Here is a 12,330-nt window from a genome sequence, read left to right as displayed (position 1 = left end):
AAGCCCCATGACCAACAAAAAATACGGGAGACCTTTGGAGAGATTTATAGGAGTTGTAGTACACCTACATCCAGTGTGTCAGAGTTTTATATCATTTCTTAAGTGAAAATGGGTAAATGATTGTAAGGATCATGACCAAATACTGTATGGCCAGCAATAATCAAGCCACTTGCTAGAGATGGAGAGACTGAGATAATAGAGACTGAGTACATTGTGTTACTCGAGGTTGGAGGTTTGAGCTTGAGGTTGGAGCTTGTGGAGGCTGTTTGAACACTGAATGCTGTGCTGGAGTTGCTGGAGCTGATTTGTTCAAGTTGGAGTTGCCGGAGGTGTATTGTTACTGCAACGTCTGAAAAACAAGACTGTGGCATTTTATCTGGAGATAAGGACTTTATTGTTTACAAGTCATTGTGTAGAAGCAGCTGAATAATCCAAGGACTCTGCTGTATTCGTAAATACCTTTATATAAATCTTTTCTTTGTTAAAGAGACAGTTTGTTTTGGGTATTCTCCTTAACCGGAGTCATGATCTCCAATCCTTGACATCTCTGGTCAGCTGACAAGGAACAGATGCCAGCCATAAAACGGGCCAGCCATAAAACCTCAATGACCCTCTGGTATGTGAGAGCCCCTATATATGTGGGCCAAAGAGAAGGTTCTGGCATTCGGTACAATAAAATCTGTTGGAATCTACCAGCGTGTCTTGGTGCTTTTTTCCTTTGGAAGACTGACCCACAACACAACTGAGAGAAGAGAACCCAACAACCGGAGGGTAAAGCTTCCGAAGAAAGGGGGTTGCAAATTAAGAAACCCCAATTGACGGGCGCAACATGGGTTATGGGCCCAGCAGCCCAGCTGTCTAGGAGAAACCTGAAGAAGGACTCTAAAGCCCAGAACTCCTAAAGACATAAACGGTCAAGTGTTTTGTTTGGTCAAAGAAAAGCTTGAAAAACATGCCTCAAAGTGGGAGTGGTAGTTTGCCACTAGAAACTAAATTCTTCAAACTACTCATCATGGGCAGTGAAATTAAAGTATTTTCTCATTAGAGAAAATTTGTGGGACGTTGTGGAAAATCTTCCAGCAGATGAACTTAGAAATGATGAGAAATGTAAAGCAAATATTATTCTCTCAGTTGAGGATAATCAACTCATGTATTTGAGAAATGCTACAGCAAGAGACGGTTTGTGTTGGGTATTCTCCTTAACCAGAGGGCAAAGCTTCTGAAGAAAGCGGGTTGAAAGTTTAGAACCCCAATTGACAGGCGCAACACAGAGCGGACTATGAACCCAAACAGTGATGGATCTGGACCAAACTTGGCACGCATACCCGACATGCCCAAATTTGAATCCTGGTGGGTTTTGAGGGGATTTGGCCTGGACATTTGGGAGTTGTAGGTCCTGGGATTTATCAATGCAATCAATGAGCACTCTGAACTCCACCAAAGTTGGAATTGGACCAAACTTGGCACACAGAGCCCCCATGACCAGCACAAAATACTGGAGGTCTTTGGGGAAAAATCATCTTGTAGTTACCACCTATATATCAGAGTAATTTATGCAGCAGTAGTTGGATGGAATCAGTGGAACGCAGAACAAAGAGACACCCAGAGACGTTGGTAAAACTATATACAAAGTTTTACTGTACAAGACAAACAGGCTTGCAGACAATGGACACAGGACTTGACTTCTCCGCAGACAGAACAGAACAGAACTGATGCAATCAGTAATGCATACACACTTGTGTCTGGACACTCTCCAGTTCCAGCCACACATCAAGGTCATCACAGCTTCTTAGCAATTAAATCTTTCCAGACTATAGTACACTCTGGATGATGCAATCAGTATGCAATACTGGAAAGACACAAATTTCATTTAAACACTATCTATACACAAACCCCACATTAACACTATATCCAGAGAACACTGTAAGAGTTGTGCTGTAAGACAATTACCTTCAAAGGGTCCTGGGTCAGGAGGAAAATCAGGCAGAGAAACTCAGTCTTGTGAGAGATGCAAAAAGCAAAGTTTATTTTCAAATAGCCATGAGAAGGCTGCACATACCCCAGAGGTATGTATCATATCTCTGTATCATGAAAATGGCTGTTGCAACATGTGCGTAGCAAACAAAGGATTTTATATCTTGGCTTATCTAGAATTGACCAATGGCTGAGGGTCTTCCTCACCTTCCACACCTACTTTGACACAAGTGATACCAATGACCTAACTTGTTTACTCTGAGCTTTCCTCTCTCCTTTCGAAGAAATGAGCCCTGTGTTGCACATACTACTTTGGTTCATACAAAGTGCTTATATTGTCTATATAAAGGCTATATGATATACGCAGAGGCAAAACTATATAGGCAATAGTTTACTACTTTCTGGCTTATGGTTCCTTCAGTGTAAGTGCCTTTGTTTTAAAGTTATTTCTGACTTTAAAATAAACCTCCTAAAAGGAGGAAACGGGCAATAAGGGAGGCCCGGAGAAGGGCAGAGGGAAGCAAGGAGGGACATTGAGAAGGTCGGTGCTTATATAGAAAGCGAAAATAAGACAGCTGCTGGGGCTCATACCATGAGCATTGGCAACTCTTCTCCAACCGCAGAAGTTTCCTACCTTCGCCTGGCAATGAGCAGCAACAGCACAGAGCAATGCCATCCTCCAGAGCTTCACCCGGCCATCCCAGCAGTGTTGGCCATCCTCTCAACCGGAGGCTTGGTCTTCAACGCCTTCAGTTTATGGATCTTCTGGTTCACCCTCAAGCGCTGGAGCTCCGGCGTCATGCTCCAGTTCAACCTGGCCTTGGCCGACGCCATCATCCTCCCGGTCACCCCTCTGACGGTGGCCTACTTCAGTTTGGGCAACCACTGGCCCTTTGGCGAGTTCCTTTGCCAGTTCCAAGTCTTCTTACTCAGCACCCACCTCTACGGCAGCATCTACTTCTTGATGCTCATCAGCGTCCACCGCTACCAAGCCACGGTCCACTATAACGCCAGGTCGCTCTGGAAGAAGAAGTCCTTCTTGAAGAAGCTCGTCATGGTCTTCTGGGTTCTCCTCTTCCTGCAAGGCTTCCCCGTCTTCTTCTCCCTCAAAACCTCCGTCATCGACAGCAAGGTGAAGTGCCTCAGCATCTACCAGTCGGAGCTCTCCGAACTCTACCTGGCCTACAGCATTGTCCTGGGAACCCTCTGCTTCCTTCTCCCCTTCGGCGTCTCCTCGGCCTCCTACGTCATGCTCGGCATGGCCATCGCTAACATCAGCCAAGCCAACCTCCGAGGCCGGGTCATGAAGGCCAAGTCCATACAGATGATCACCATCGCGTTGGTCATTTTCGCCGTCTGCTTCACTCCGCTCCACATTTGTGGCACCGTGGCAGCCATAGCGGGGTATTACAACCTGCCTTGCGAGAGTCTCCACAATGTGGAGATTGCCTATTATTTATCCGTGGTCTTCACCATGGTCAACTGTTGCCTGGATCCGTTCCTCTACAATGCCGCCAATGAGAAGTTCCATAAGTTCTTTTTCAAGTCGTTGGGAAAGCTGCTCTTCTCTAAGTGACAGGATCATCCTTGGAGAAAACAAGGTAAGGGATGCAAGGTCTCCTTTTTCACCTCTCCCTTGATCTCAGGCTGGATTCACACTGCCATGTAACGCAATTCTAAACTGCATTATTTATATGGCAGTGCAGATACAACTTCAGTCAACATGAAGGCAGACATCTCTAGTACAGGTTAAACATCTCTTATACAAAGTATTTTGGAAATTGCACATAATGTACATACGGTAATTATGTACATCTTAGAGATGGGACTCAAGTCTCAACATCGAAATAATTTATGCTTCATATATACCTTATAGACATAGCCTGAAGGTAATTTCATATTTATTTATATCTTTTATTTGCAGTACAGTAGAGTCTCACTTATCCAACATAAACAGGCCGGCAGAATGTTGGATAAGTGAATATGTTGGATAATAAGGAGGGATTAAGGAAAAGCCTATTAAACATCAAATTAGTTTATGATTTTACAAATTAAGCACCAAAACATCGTGTTATACAACAAATTTGACAGAAAAAGTAGTTCAATATACAGTAATGCTATGTAGTAATGACTGTATTTACGAATTTAGCACCAAAATATCATGATGTATTGAAAACATTGACTACAAAAATGCGTTGGATAATCCAGAACATTGGATAAGCGAGTGTTGGATAACTGAGACTCTACTGTATTTATAATCCACCCTTCTCACCCCGAAGGGGACTCAGGGCGGATCACAATGCACATATAGATGGGAAACATTCAGTGCCATTAGACATACGACATGTATAGACAGACACAGAGGCAATGTAACATTTTCCAGCTTCCGGCTTCATGAGGGTCTGCTCAATTCCAGCTGCTTCGTCATCCACTTGTGACATAGAGTCCTTGATGGAGTACTTCCTCATTCTTTCTGCACGCTGCTGGAGGTTTTTTATGGTGTCGTAAATGAGTAAAATTAGCCTCCCCGCATAAAGCGGTACCTACATTTTCTACTCGACAGATGCAACTGTCTTTCAAGCTGCATAGGTCAACAGCGAGCTAGGCTATTAACAGTCGGGATCTCAACCCTCACAACCTCTGAGGATGCGAAACGTCAGGAGAGAACGCTTCTGGAACACAGCCAGACAGTCCAGAAAACTCACAGCAACCCACAATAAAAACCTTTGATAACAATGTTACTCCAAGTCAGCATTGACACTCAATATGGACCAATGACATCTGTAAATATTGATCTTGAGTATAAAGTTGTGATGAGTGTGCCTTACATTTAAACCAGAGGGCTATCGGCTCTTACAGATGGCTTTGAATCAAAGAATATAGACTTATTGCAAAATATACTTAGGGTTGATCTGGACAGACTAGAAAAACTAGAAAGTCCTTCTTTTCGTTCATGTCTTTTCCATTGGCTGTTGTTGTTAGAATTATATGATCTTTTCCCACATCCCAAAGTATTCCCATGGAATTCCCAACATGACCAAGGGCTTTCCATGCACACTCTCCAAATCTCTTTGAATTAGTATTTCCCAAAATATACTAGAATTAGCCAAGATGACCACCACCAAGAAATGACTAAGATCAAGAACACTAGTAATACAAGAAAGCGATCTTAATGCTTAAATATTGCTATTACACTAACATTATTAGAGGCCAGTGATGGAAAAAAAATATCACTAGAATATTATAGTGTTTAGATGTCATATGCTTTCTGAGAAAAAGGAGAAAGGACCCAAGAGAAGGGGAACTGAGAGAAACCCAGGATATTTCAAAGCCCTGAATATGCAAGAAAAATCAAAACAAGAAGTGGATAGTCTTGATACTTTTCTTTTGAAAAATTAAAAACCCTGAATATTGTCAACAAATGTCTTTCCTCTTGAGGTCTTTTCCTAACACGCAGCTATGTTAATAATTTGCCAAATTAAGTGTGCTTCGCATCAATTCGCTGGTTCATTTCAGTGGTAATGACAAATAGCGGTTTGCCTTTATGAGAACAGGTGGATGCACAAAGTTATATGCCTCCTCTCCTTCTTTCTCCAGAAATGAAAGGGAAGTGATCAGAAGGCTCCAGTTCTATTTTCCTCCCATTGAGACCATTAGCTTGGAAATACTACCTTTTTATCCAGTCAGGAGAAGGCACGGGTATTTTGAATGACTTTAAAGAGGATAAAAAGTCCTGTACTTTGCTCCATGCTTTATGTTATATCCACTGAGAGTGCAAACTCTATATCTGACATCCTTTCAGACCTGAAAGTAATACACCTCTGTCTTCTGTCATGCGCTGGGCCTGTAGCTATTGTCTTTGTATAGGACGTATACTTTATGCCCAGCGGGAAGCCAGGGCGCCTCAAAGAGAGGTTCTTGGGGATTTTCCTGAAAAGGATAGTCCTTTGAGTCTTTAATGAGATAACAAAGTCTTTATTATTGAGCAAATAATAAATCTTCAAGGAGTCAAATAACACTTCAAGGTTTCCTTAATAAACTTTTCTGTTGGTCTTTTCCGTCTTGTCCCCAGGGGACAGACAATTGGTTTTGGATAACTGTGTTTTCTCTATAAGAAGAAAACACCCTTTATAAACTCTCCCAGGCTGTCTATTATATGGGCCTAGCTGATGTGGGACCCACTACTGATTCCAAATGCATCTGGGTATCGAGTGGACCTACCAACCAAGGCTTGCAGATGTTTCAGCTGGGGTTGTGTGGATCTGTGATGCTGTTCCCTCTCCGAGGTTTCTTTGGAAACTTTAGGGCTGTTTCCCTCAGGAGCTGTGAGGTTGAGAGGCTGTGAGCTCTTAGCCAGAACCTTTGGGACCTTTCCCCTGGAATTTCTGTTTATGGTTCCTTGGATGTTCTATATCCCGGATGTTCTGGAGATATGAAGCTTTTCTACGGGATGAGCTGGTCTACGTCCTATAGCTTAGCTTCCTTAAGTGAGACTGACTTAAAAATGGCTCCTTCTCTCCCAGAGCCCTGAACAAGGGGCGGAACCAAACTTAATCATGATGGACAGGCGGCCTGCCCTATGACTGCAAACATTAGCAGAAAGAAAATAAAGTTGGAGCTTCTGGTACAGCCATACCAGCACACTCTGTCCTTATGCCTTTAAACCCAGTTAGTGTCTGGGGCTACGGTGGTGTAATGGGTTAGCTCGCTGAGCTGCTGAACTTGCTTACTGAAAGTTTGAATACATGGGCCAGAGTGAGCTTCCATTGTTAGCCCCAGCTTCTGCCAATCTAACAGTTCGAAAACATGCAAATGTGAGTAGATCAATAGATCTACCTTCAGCAGGAAGGAAAATGGCACTCCATGCAGGCCACATGATCTATGAGGTGTCTACGGACAACACAGACTCTTTGGGTTAGAATTGGAGATGAGTACACCCCTCAGAACTGGAGATGAGCATGACTCCACAGAGCTGGAAGGGGAAACCTTTACATTTATCTATGTTTGTTGTTTCTAGGCATTGAATGTTTGCCGTGTGTCTATGTTTGCTGGAATCCGCTGTTAGTCCCCTTGGTGAGATAGGGCGAAATACAAATAAAGTATAATAATAATAATAATAATAATAATAATAATAATAATAATATGAGTCCACAGCAGACACTCCTCTGGCTGTTGTATTGAATCACACAATCGGACAATTCCCAAGTGTCTAGGATACATCACACAGTCCTAGACACTTGGTAGGTGTCCGACATGTGATCCAATACAACACCCAGCAGAGTGTCTGCTGTGGACTCATCTTGTTGTGTTTCAAATAATAATAATAATAATAATAATAATAATAACAACAACAATAACAAGGAAGTGTCCAACATGTGATCCAATAAACAGCCAGCAGAGATGATTCTGGAGAACTGTAAAAGCCAAAAAGCTAATCTTCACATGACGTGGATTGACTACAAAAAGGCCTTTGACTCACTCCCACACAGCTGGATCATCAAGTGCCTGGACGCCATCGGGATTAGTAAAAACGTTGGCACCTTTATTGAAAACATGATGGAGCACTGGAAAACTGAACTGTTTTTTGGAAATGAAAGCTATGGACTTGTCAACATCAGGAGAGGAATTTTCCAGGGAGACTCATTGTCCCCTCTGCTTTTCATTATTGCCATGATCCCTCTGTCAACAATCTTACCAAAAACAAATCTCGGCTATCAAAAATCTAAGAAATCTCACAGTATTTCGCATCTGATGTACATGGATGACCTAAAGCTATATGGAAAAACGGAAACTGAAATCTAGTCTCTGACTAACACTGTCCAAATTTTTAGCACTGATATCAGCATGGAGTTTGGCTTGGACAAATGTTCGACAGTGGCATTGAAGAAGGGAAAAATCATTGAAAGTGAGGACATAAATATGCCTAATGGCCAAACAATAAAGTGTCACCAATCAGAGGCCTATAAATACCTGGGCATATTACAGCTGGACAACATCAAGCATGAACATGTGAAGACTGTGATCAGTAAAGAATACACACAAAGGGTCAGAAAAATTCTCAAAAGCAAGCTCAATGGAGGCAACACCATCAAGGCCGTAAACACCTGGGCCATACCTGTCATAAGATATACTGCTGGCATCATAAACTGGACACAGATGGAACTGGACAATCTGGACAGAAAAACAAGAAAACTCATGACCATTCATCATTCACTGCACCCTCGCAGTGATGTTGACCGGCTATATTTGCCTAGAAGATCAGGGGGCAGAGGACTCTTGCAAGTAAAACAAGCAGTCAAAGAAGAAGAACATGCCCTGGCAGAAGATGTTAAGCAAAGTGAAGAACCTGCTTTGATTGAAGTCAAAAATCAGAAACTCCACAAAGCACAGCAGACAAAAAACCAGTACAAGAAAACCGCACTACAAACTAGAGCTGACAGCTGGCACAACAAAACATTGCATGTAAAGTTCCTTGACAAAATTGAAGGAAAAGCTGATAAGGAGAAGACCTGGCTATGGCTCATGAATGAGAATCTGAAGAAGGAGACAGAAGGCCTGATCCTTGCAGCCCAGGAGCAAGACATGAGAACAAATGCAATTAAGGCCAAGATCGAAAAATCAGCTGATGACCCAAAATGCAGACTGTGCAAGGAAGCTGATGAAACCATTGATCATAATCACAGCAGCTGTAAGAAAATCGCACAGACAGACTACAAACAGAGGCACAACTATGTGGCCCAAGTGATTCATTGGAACTTATGCCTCAAATACCACCTCCCAGCAGCAAAGAACTGGTGGGATCACAAACCTGCAAAAGTATTGGAAAATGAGCACGCAAAGAAAAAGGTTTGGATCATTGATGTTGCCATCCCAGGTGACAGTTGCATTGACGAAAAACAACAGGAAAAACTCAGTTGCTATCAGGACCTCAAGATTGAACTTCAAAGACTCTGGCAGAAACCAGTGCAGGTGGTCCCGGTGGTGATGGGCACACTGGGTGCCATGCCAAAAGATCTCAGCTGGCATTTGGAAACAATAGACATTGACAAAATTACGATCTGCCAAGTGCAAAAGGCCACCCTACTGGGATCTGCACGCATCATCCGAAAATACATCACACAGTCCTAGACACTTGGGAAGTGTTCAACTTGTGATTTTGTGATACGAAATCCAGCATGTCTATCTTGTTTGCTGTGTCATAATAAAATAATAATAATAATAATAATAATAATAATAATAATAATAATAATAATAATAATAATAATAATAATAGTAGTAGTAGCTGTAATATGGCCAGATATTTATAGGCCTCTGGCTGATGACACTTTATTGTTTGGCCATTAGGCATATTTATGCCCTCGCTTTCAATGATTTTTCCCTTCTTCAATGCCACTGTAGAACATTTGTCCAAACCAAACTCCATATTTATATCAGTGCTAAAAATTCGGACAGTGTTAGTCAGAGACTGGATTTCAGTTTCTGTTTTCCCATACAGCTTCAGGTCATCCATGTACATCAGATGCGAAATATTGTGAGATTTCTTAGATGTTTGAAGCCGAGATTTGTTTTTTTTAAGATTGTTGACAGAGGGATCATGGCAATAATGAAAAGCAGAGGGGACAATGAATCTCCCTGGAAAATACCTCTATGTTGACAAGTCCATAGCTTTCATTTCATTTCATTATAGATATTCAGTTGCCAACTGATTTCTTATTTTTTATCAACCCTTTCTCTTTTACCAACAGTTTAAGGAACCGAGGATCCCAGGAGGTGTCACAAAAGCCATGAATGGCATAGGAGGGTCCTGGCTTGGAGGAGGGTTGTTTCGCTTCCTGTCATCACTTCTCGGAGGTTGTCTCCAAAAATATCCCCTGGAGAAGAGAAAGTCGGTAACCACCAACAATTTACAACTAAGAGGATGCCGAGCAGCACAGCAGAGGTCTAAAGGTGGAAACATTTCCCGTCTTGCTACACAAGTGAAAGAACGAGAGCTCATAACATTTTCTACCACCTGTCTTCTTTTCCTGCTCCGTTTCTGGTCTTGTGGACAGTTCCTCCTGCTCTCTTCATCTGCCAATGAATACCACCAACTCCACCGAATGCCCATCTCAAGAGCTGCATTCGGCCATCCCTGCGTTCCTGGGCATCTTCTCAGTGGGCGGCTTAGTCTTCAATGCCTTCAGTTTATGGATCTTCTGGTTCACTCTCAAGCGCTGGAATTCTAGCACCATGCTCCAGTTCAACCTCGCTTTGGTGGACACCATGATCCTTCCGGTCACCCCTTTGATGGTGACCTACTTCAGCATGGGCAACGACTGGCCGTTCGGGGAGTTCCTCTGCCAGTTCGAAGCCTTCACCCTCAGCACCCACCTCTATGGCAGCATCTACTTCTTGATGCTCATCAGCATCCATCGGTACCAAGTCATTGTCCATTACAAAGCCAAGACCTTCTGGAGAAGTAAGTCCTCCTTGAAGAAGCTCATCATGGCCTTCTGGGCAATCCTCCTCCTGCAAGGGCTTCCCATCTTCTTCTTCCTGAAGACCTCGGTCATCGACGGCAAGGTGAAGTGCCTCAGTATCCACCAGTCGGAGCTGTCTTATGTCTTCTTGTTGTACGGCCTTGTCCTGGGGACCTTCTCCTTCTTCCTTCCCTTCGGCATCTCCTTGGTCTCCTACATGATGCTGGGGTCCTATATCGGCAAAATCAGCCCTGTTAGTCTCCAAGGCCGGGTCATGAAGACCAAGTCTGTTCAGATGATCGTGGTCACCTTCCTGATTTTCGCCATCTGCTTCATGCCGCTCCACGTCTTCCGGACAGCAGGTACCGTCGTGAAATACTACAGCCATTCCTGCAGGCTTCTTCACGACATCGAAGTTGCGTATTACATTTCTTTAGTCTTCACCACTGTCAACTGTTGCCTCGACCCCTTCATCTATAACTTTGCCAACGAGAGGTTTAACAAATCCTTCTCGTCCTCCTTAAGAAGATTGCTGTTTTCTAAATGAAGGCGATCCGGTGTTACAACAGCATTGCAACCTGTCAGAGCCCTAAAATCTAGAGCAAAGATCTCTACTCTCCAGAGAAGCTTGTGACCAAAGAAAGGTCCTGTACTTTCAATCCTTTGCAAACATAATTTAAACAGATTTGATTAATTATCCGTCTGAATAATAGTGTTCTCTAGTGTGATTCTATGATCAATTGGGAGTCGATCATAGTGTTGTGCCGGAGGAACGAGAGATTCCTAAAGCAATTCTCCTAAAGCGGGTATGAATTCATGCCTACATCATGGAAAAAGGGGACACAGATATACAGTAGAGTCTCACTTATCCAACATAAACGGGCCGGCAGAATGTTGGATAAGCGAATATGTTGGATAATAAGGAGGGGTTAAGGTAAAGCCTATTAAACATCAAATTAGGTTATGATTTTACAAATTAAGCACCCAAACATCATGTTATACAACAAATTTGACAGAAAAAGTAGTTCAATAAGCAGTAATGCTATGTAGTAATTACTGTATTTACGAATTTAGCACCAAAATATCACGATGTATTGGAAACATTGACTACAAAAATGCGTTGGATAATCCAGAACGTTGGATAAGCGAGTGTTGGATAAGTGAGACTCTACTGTATATCTTTGGCCAGTGTTATTGTAAAAGTATCTACAGTAGAGTCTCACTAACCCAAGCCTCGCTTATCCAAGGTTCTGGATTATCCAACGCATTTTTGTAGTCAATGTTTCCAATACATCGTGATATTTTGGTGCAAAATTCGTAAATACAGTAATTGCTACATAGCATTACAGTGTATTGAACTACTTTTTCTGCCAAATTTGTTGTTTTGGTGCTTAATTTGTAAAATCATAACCTAATTTAATTTTAAGGCTTTTCCTTAATCTCTCCTTATTATCCAGCATATTTGCTTATGCAACGTTCTGCCGGCCTGTTTACGTTAGATAAGCGAGACTCTACTGTATCTATAAATTTAGCCTCTTTTCCGTCATAAGGAAACCAGACGCGGGTGAAATCAAAAGTGACTCTGAACTACAATTTGAAGGAGACCTTCCAGTATTTTCTGAGACGGTACACAATTTGTTTGCTCACCTTTGTAACTCTTCTGATTGTGTTGTATCACATGAGCATATTGTTGGTTTTAAATAAAAATTTGGCTAAAAAATGTTGAACTTCCTGACTTTTTCGTTGGGGGGGGGGGAAATATGTCCCTATTCTTTCTATCTTCTTCCTGCTCCAGGTACCCAATGATACATTACATAGGAATAATAATAATAATAATAATAATAATAATAATAATAATAATAATCAGCTGATGACCCAAAATGCATACTGTGCAAGG

General features: G+C 42.3%; 2 protein-coding genes across 2 annotated transcripts; both read left to right on the top strand.

The window, feature by feature from the left end:
- The first annotated feature begins 67 nt into the window (after window positions 1-67).
- Window positions 68-9,854, top strand: LOC100559893 (P2Y purinoceptor 2). The gene is made up of 2 exons (XM_003228342.4): window positions 68-3,575; window positions 9,720-9,854. Exon 1 carries the CDS (start codon window positions 2,567-2,569, stop codon window positions 3,548-3,550), a length of 984 nt encoding a protein of 327 aa, XP_003228390.2. The 5' UTR covers window positions 68-2,566; the 3' UTR covers window positions 3,551-3,575; window positions 9,720-9,854.
- On the top strand, window positions 9,726-12,147 carry LOC103281114 (P2Y purinoceptor 2). Its single transcript, XM_008121964.3, has one exon. The coding sequence runs from the start codon at window positions 10,051-10,053 to the stop codon at window positions 10,978-10,980; it is 930 nt and encodes a 309-aa protein (XP_008120171.2). The 5' UTR covers window positions 9,726-10,050; the 3' UTR covers window positions 10,981-12,147.
- Window positions 12,148-12,330: the final 183 nt, after the last annotated feature.

Source organism: Anolis carolinensis, unplaced genomic scaffold, assembly GCF_035594765.1.
Source record: "Anolis carolinensis isolate JA03-04 unplaced genomic scaffold, rAnoCar3.1.pri scaffold_7, whole genome shotgun sequence".
In the NCBI taxonomy this organism is placed as follows: domain Eukaryota; kingdom Metazoa; phylum Chordata; class Lepidosauria; order Squamata; family Dactyloidae; genus Anolis; species Anolis carolinensis.
The sequence above is the reverse complement of the archived record's forward strand: the minus strand, read 5'-3'. Positions and strand labels throughout refer to the sequence as shown.